At 46.6% G+C, this 7500-nt stretch overlaps 1 protein-coding gene across 1 annotated transcript in view; it reads right to left on the reverse strand.

Moving 5' to 3' along the window:
- Nucleotides 1-7500, reverse strand: part of gas7b (growth arrest-specific 7b) — a gene marked incomplete at both ends in the record, with an annotated part of 41014 nt that overhangs the window by 5899 nt on the left and 27615 nt on the right. The window contains 4 exons of the mRNA XM_080541784.1: nt 1584-1662; nt 4629-4703; nt 5090-5205; nt 6475-6564. Coding sequence (XP_080397910.1) covers nt 1584-1662; nt 4629-4703; nt 5090-5205; nt 6475-6564 — 360 coding nt within the window. The remainder of the gene's footprint in view (nt 1-1583; nt 1663-4628; nt 4704-5089; nt 5206-6474; nt 6565-7500) is intronic.

A 7500-nucleotide genomic window follows, 5' to 3' on the forward strand; every position in this document is an offset into this window, starting at 1 on the left:
CCATACCACCTCTTGATTTTCCAGGTACCATGTTTTGTGATGATATCTAGACCGTTAAAACGTTCCGCCCCCACCCGTCGACCCAATTTCTGGGTGGTACAATTGTTAGAAGTTTGACTTGCGGTCAATGCAAATGTATGGTCTTTGCTACTTTTATACGTTAAAATAAGAAAACAGTATTGCTTTTTAGCTATTAAGAGCCCAAATCCGATGGCCAGTCAGGCAAACAATTATATAGTGTCGTTGCCGATCAATGATCTACGTCGTTATATATTTTAAAAATCATGAAATAGAGGTTGATGTGTCACTTGCTGTAGTTAAGATACTTTATTTTTCTGTTTTGGTAGTCTGTCCAATGTGACACTTGCCCTCCTCCACCGGCCCTAGTTTTGGATCTTGCTTGCTGTTTATTATATAACATCTTCATATAAATATATATATATATATATACACACATACATATACTATATATACCATACAGGCTAAATACTGATCACTTGGTAAATGCATTATCTATTAAAGTAGCAAAGATCACACATTCGCATTGACCACCAGTCAAACTTCTACCACTTCCTGAGTAAATCCAACGTTCCTACGCTGAGACCGTTTTAACTTGCGCCCCCCACTCGCGGATATCAGGAAGTATTAGCGCTATTGGCCGTTACCGTTAGCAACACATTCCAAGCGCTAGCTAGCTAGCAAGCACATCAATGTTTGTTTGCAACAATGAACCATGTGCTTGCCAACCAACATTGATAAAGCCACATTTAAAACAGCCACAGACAGTTCCAAGCCAACTACTTAAATTTTAGAATAAACTTAAAATATTAAATGTTTTAGAAAGCCTATCAAATTTTCCAGGACAACACAAGATTTCCATGTACATTTTAAATTTTGCTCAGTTTCCATGCCTTTTCCAGGTATGGAACAGGGCTCAATAATTTCCATGTTTTCCCTGTTTTCCAGGTAGCGTGGCAACCCTGATAAGGTCCTATCACTGTAGGTATCCATAGGAAGACTGCTCATTTCACTCCACTGTGTCCTAAACCTTCGTTTGCTCATTCATTCTCTCTTCCCTAAACCTGAGACGCACTCATTCGCCCTCCTCTCTTCCCTAAATCATACTCATCCATTCACTCTCTCTTCCTTAAACCTCAAGCTGTAAGCTGAACATCTGTGTCTCTCTGTCTCCAGAGAGTCAAAACACTGACGTTGTTTCCTCCACTCCAGTCCAACTGTGCTCCGGTTCCCCTCTCTCTCACTCTCTCCCTCCCTCCCTCCCTCCCTCTTCTCTTGGCCAAGACAAACTCATCATACTCATGTAATTCGCAACAAATGGGCCAACGTGTGTATGAGCCTCAATTACCAGGCCATAGTAAACAATGTTTGACAGACACAACTGTTAAAGTGGGTGAGGTCACAGAGACATATCGGGTTTGAAATTCCACTTTTAAATATAGAGGCAATATCACACAAACTTTCTGTGCAGCATAAAAGTCTCCTCTCCTCATGTCTATAGTGAAACTCTACACAATAGATGCCATGGATATGGTCCCCTTAAAATCCAGGGTAAAGTGTGTTACCTTTGAGGAGAACTTGAGGTGAACCTCTGCCTCGTCAGAAAGACTCTTCTTCAGCTGCGCCCAGGCCTCCCCAAGAGTACTGGAGGAGAGAGGACAGCCAGGATGAGACCAGTGAGGGGAGGGAGGGGGAGGGAGGGAGGTTGGGAGGGAGGGAAGGAAGGAGGGAGAGAGAGAGAGAGAGAGCAAAAATTTTCACACTGGGAGGTAAGACCACACAGGCATTAAAGATAGACAGAGGGCCGAAAGAGAGGGAAGGGGAAAGAGAAGAAATAGACAGGGGTAAAGAGAGAGTCATGGAAGGAGGATAGGAGGAGAGAGAGGTGACAGGGTGGATCCTGTGACACATCTAAGGGGAGAGAAGGATGGGGTTCATCAGGGGGTTCAGTGCAAAAGTTCACAGACATAACCAGTAAATGTAGCAGCTGTGCTGGTCCCCAGAAAGTTCACCCAGACATTAGAATAGACAGGAAATGAGATGCAGTATTTAAGTTGTTCTTGCTTCTGCAAGTTCACTATTTCATTCTAATTCCAAGTTCAATGCGACACGGTACTGTAGGAGATTTCATACAGCAGAATACCGTAGGCCAATTTTGTAATGACATTTTGCCAAATGAAGGGTGTGTCCGTACATACAGTATTACATCAACACATTAATCAGTCACCGTATTACTGGAAATTCTAAAGCCGATAAATGTTTACAGATGTTCATTAAATTAGAGGGAACCTTAACCTTTAAGTTAATCCGCTGCGTACTGCTTCATTGCAACACACGAGCGGAATATTCAACCGAGGCCGATGACGCTAGACAACCTTTGGCAATGGTCTCGAAATGAGGGTCTTTACGGCTAAGCAGGTCGCTTCAAAGGAGAGCTCTGAATGGAAGACATGTGTGGAATTCCCTCAGACTGACATCCAACACATTTTTCCACACAACTCGAGTGCACTCTGGCACCTGCACTTCACACACACACAACACGCAGAACCATCCGATAAGAGATTCAGGCGAGATAGGAAGACATACACAGACACTGCACTCAAGAGTCCATAATCTTTATCTAACCTTCGGCTTTATCGAACAAGAAGGTCCATTAGAGATAAAGCATCTCTCCTTTTCCAGGGAGACGTGGCCAAGAAGGCCTTTACTGGTGGACTGTGAAGTACCAGAGGAGGCCTGTGGAGGTCGGAATCGGAAGACGGGGCTCATTGTAATGCATGGAATGGAGTATGGAATGGTATCACACACACACGTGCCATTCAACGCATTACAATGAGCCCAGCCTCCACTGTGTAGTACCGTAGTAAAACCACACAATGGTACAGTACGGGGGGGGGGGCAGCCCGAGACTTATTCACAGTTGAAAGGTTCTACCCTTCAAGGTTCTACTTCCTTGAGATTTACTCTCGGCCAGCGGCTAAGGTTTTCAAACACACCAGAGAACACACCAACAATATACTTTTGTGATAGGCTTGGATCACTGTGTGTGCACGCGTTCTGTTCCCCCGTGCATACAGCATACAGGAGCAGCAGGTCACATGCTTCCGGGCCCGAGCACGGGCCAAAACAAATGGTAAATTCAGGAATAAACCAGTGGTTCTGGGACGGGACGGATGCTAGGAACAGAGCAACAAAACAGCGATTGTCCGGCCTGACGACAGCGGCTGGCTGAGGGAGAGAATAATGACAGTATTGTGTTTCACTTCTCTGGGTGTGGGCGGCGGGCGGAACTCACTGGCATAATCTAGATTCTATATGAAACAATTCCGATTCCGTCCTACTCTGCCGTTCTACAACACAAAAGCCCACAGTCCACAGTAAAGCAGCAGTAATGCAGAAAGTGGTAGTATGTAGCGTGCGGCAATGTCCTGGCGATGTGGGGGGTGTATTACGACAGTAATAGTCCCGTGGGTGCGGGAATCACAACAGTTTTGATAATAATAAGACATGGCACGATTTCTTACGGCAACTTTGTCTCTTCATGTTATTCCACCATACAACAGTTGAATAAGCTGCATCTGTGGTGTAGAGCAGTCCTATATCCCAGTGAAGGCAATTGTACTGAAGTCAAGTGAAAAAAGACTAGCCACTGCTAGTATCCCTATACATGTGGTGAACTGCCTCTCTCTCTCTGGATCATTTAGACAGCCTTTCATACAGCCTGCCTCTCCTAGCCTCCCATTCCCCCTGGGAGCCCCAGACAAAGGGGCTGGAGCAGCATGAGACTCCCCTCTGCTGATAGTCTGACGGGCGGAAAAGTGTTCCTCCCTCTCTCTCCGCATTCACTCACTCTGCAGGGTCTCTTCCCCTCTCCATCTCTCTCTCTCTCTCTCTCTCGCCTTGCACCTCTCCCTCTCCCCTTCTGTCCAATCTCTCTCTCTATCCCTCTGCCCCCCCCCCCCTTTCTAATATTTTGAGTCCCCTGCGGGGCCTAGATCAAAGGGAGCTTTGATTTATAAGTGAACTGTATTTCCTATTTCACAGCTCCAGTGATGAGGCCTCCAGTCTAAAGCCCTAGGGCTATGGTCTGGGCTAGGGGCTCTGGGCTCTGGGCTCTGGGGCTCTGGGGCTCTGGGCTAGGGTAGAGGGGCTAGGGGCTAGGGGCTAGTGGCTATGGTCTGGGCTAGGGGATATGGGCTCTTGGCTCTGGGCTAGGGGCTAGGGGCTAGGGGCTCTGGGCTTTGGGCTTTGGGCTCTGGGACTCTGGGGCTCTGGGCTAGGGGCTAGGGGCTAGAAGCTCTGGGGCTCTGGGGCTCTGGGCTAGGGGCTAGGGGCAAGGGGGTCTGGGATAGGGGATAGGGGATAGGGGATAGGCAATAGGGGCTCTGGGGCTCTAGTTCAGTTCATGTCTAAAGTTACAATAATGTGGAACTTTTCTCACAAAGACCATTTGACTTGCTGACGTGGATAGATTTTCTTTGATTGCATCTTCCATGGTGGGTGGGTCATGTGTTCAACGCGTCAATGTGTTGACACACACATGGGCTTTCCCCACTAATCACACACATGTGCTGTCGGTTCCTCTTTACCGAGGACATGATGTCACTCACCCTTCTTCCTGTCCAGCTAAGGGGATCTGCGACAGCTTAGAGAGGTTCTTGGCGTATTCTTCTTCTATCTTTATCCTGAATGGAAAGAAGGACGGTTGTTACAACACAGAATTACAACACAGAAACACCTTAGGCACTTTCCTCTTTTGAGCAATAAAGAAATGTAAGCATCTTTGAAATTAAGGAAACCAATTCCGAGAACTGACAGTTTTCGCTGCACGGTGCCCAAGGCGACATGAAAGCGACCCACAACACAACAATGAAAACGTGATCATAATAAAAATCGGAAAGAGTTGCGAAATATGGAAATGTCACAGAATCTTTCCCATGGATACACATATTGACAACACACTCTGTCACCAAAAAGTGTTATTCTCCAAAAAAACAGAATGGCTTTAGGACTGTTTCTGTCCCTTGTTTTTTTTCATTTTTATGTTGGAAGCAGATCTAGTCTTTTTTACCTCTCTCGTACAAACTCAGCCATCTCTTTCTGCATCTGTTTCCCCTTCAGCTGTTTCTGCAGCAGAACCTCAAAGCCTGTTATGGATGCATTCCCCTGGGCGTCCTTCTTATCTGTCTACACCACAAGAACATCAACATCACACAATTAAACACACAGCTAAACTCACACTACAACTCACACACAGTTACCACATTAATAAGTTCAGATCGGGGGAAAGCTGGTGGAAACCGTAGAAATGGGGAGGACAGGCTCATTGTAAAGCACGGAATGGAATACGGACGTGTTTGACACCATTCCTCATTCCATTCCATGCATTACACAATGAGCCCGTCCTCCCATCTCTACCTCCACCAGCCTCCACTGGTTCAGATATGGTTGTGTTGTGTTATTGTATTGTATTGTACTGGATATCGCATGGAACGCTAATGTCTCTCCTACAGTATTATTATATAATCCATTTCACAGAGACACAGCCGATGTGAAGTGTAAACACAGAGGGATTGAGCAACAACATGTTTGGTAAACCCGTTTCAAATGATCCTCTCTTTCTCATCTCAAAAATCTCATTCTCAGGCTCGGGTGTTGGGTTTTCTTCTTTTTTTTTTTTTTTTTTTTTTTTTACGAGCGTATCCTGTGTTGTCACACCCCCGAGAGTAGTGTGTAACGTTAGCCTGTTCAGAGTGCTACATTAGCCTGTGACAGAACTGCGGAGCAGCGCACCTGGATGTGATTATGCAGCGGCCGTGGGAGATGTCCCGCCAGAGCCAAACAAATGCATGCGCCTCGCTAGACGTCATGTGTTGTTGTACAGCCCTGCGTGCTGCTCTGACTAAGCAGTGTCCTGTTCCTGAGGGTGTGCTGCGGTCTACGTGGGGGTAGCTGTGGTCTAAGGCAGGGCAGTGCAGCTCGCTCCGGCCTACGAGGGACTCAACGACTTACCGGTTGTCGTTCTTCACAGGGCACTTTACCTGGGGCATTTATTTTTCGTCTATTTATGACGGAAAACAAATGAAACGCAGCAGGACTGCTCTGCAGCTCTTAGGGACATTTACATTTTATGTTTCTGGCATTTAGCAGACGCCTTTATCCAAAGCGACCGGTAAGTGAATCATCTGTCCTTCAGTCATCGTAAGAAAAATAAATGTATGGAAGGACCAGGGGCCACGATGCTAGAAGAAGGAAGAATTACTTTTAGTAATATATATATATATATAGTAGAGAAACTGGAAGGGGGTATGAGGAGGTCTTTAGGAGGGACTCGACTGCTGCCTTCCTGATTTAAAGGATCGTTCCACTGAGGAGTGTGGTGTGGTGCAGTAGGTCGTCTGTAAGGAAGCTGTGGTCTGCGTGGGGATAGTGGTCCGTCCTGGGGACCCGCCTTACCCAGAAGTAATCACAGTAGCTCCACTCATCTGGTTTCAGCAGCTGTTGCTCAGGCATAGTCATGAGGAGGGGGAACGTCACACAGTTAATCTAGAGAGAGGGCGGAAAGAGGGAGAGAGGGAGGGAGGGAGGGAGAGATACGTTCATATTCATTCTTTACTGTGTAAATCTAAATGAAAAACACAATCTGATTTGCTGTGTATTATATTCTCGCTCTGCCAGCATCAGCAGGGTAAACTACTTCTGCACTAGCAAGGTAGAAAAATGGCCTTGCTGGGCGAGCCGATGACAGGGTCACGTTGCTGTTTATCACCAGGGACACTCTCCTCCTCGGCCAGAGCACATTACAGACACACAGGGTGGCACAGACAGTACAAACAAGGAAGACAGCTTGTTGACAGGCATTCATTCAATGTAAATGTAATTAACACAGCACCTGTGTCTATAGGTTGACAAAGTATTCAGTTGCTATGTATACACATATATACACACACACACACACGCACACAAGCACACACACGCATGCAAGCATGCACGCACGCCGTACACACACACTTGCACGCAGGCACGCAGGCACGCGCACACACAGACACACACACACACACACACACACACACACACACACACACACTCACTCCTGTCACAGCACCTGTGTCTTTGTCTTCAGGTCGATAAAGTATGTAGCACACACACACACACACACACACACACACACACACACACATTCGCACACAACACACTCTCCGCCATTGCTTATTTGCAACTATTAAAGGTGCCGATTCAACACTTGAAATATCTGCAGTCCTAATGAAAATAAAGATGGATGAACAGAACGTTCTCCTTCGGCTGACCCCCAAAATATGGGCCCTTGGTGGTCACCAACGCCTCGCTGTTGTTCATCACGCTAAACACTAACAGATGGGACAACCCTCCGCTTCACCCTTGACTTGGCTGACGTTAGCAAGTCCTGAAGTGTTGTGAATCCACTCTCTGTGCTCCACACCAGTTCTCCTTTCTCCAGGCTCG

This window comes from Nansenia antarctica, assembly GCF_963989245.1.
Source record: "Nansenia antarctica genome assembly, chromosome: 11".
NCBI classification, from domain to species: domain Eukaryota; kingdom Metazoa; phylum Chordata; class Actinopteri; order Argentiniformes; family Microstomatidae; genus Nansenia; species Nansenia antarctica.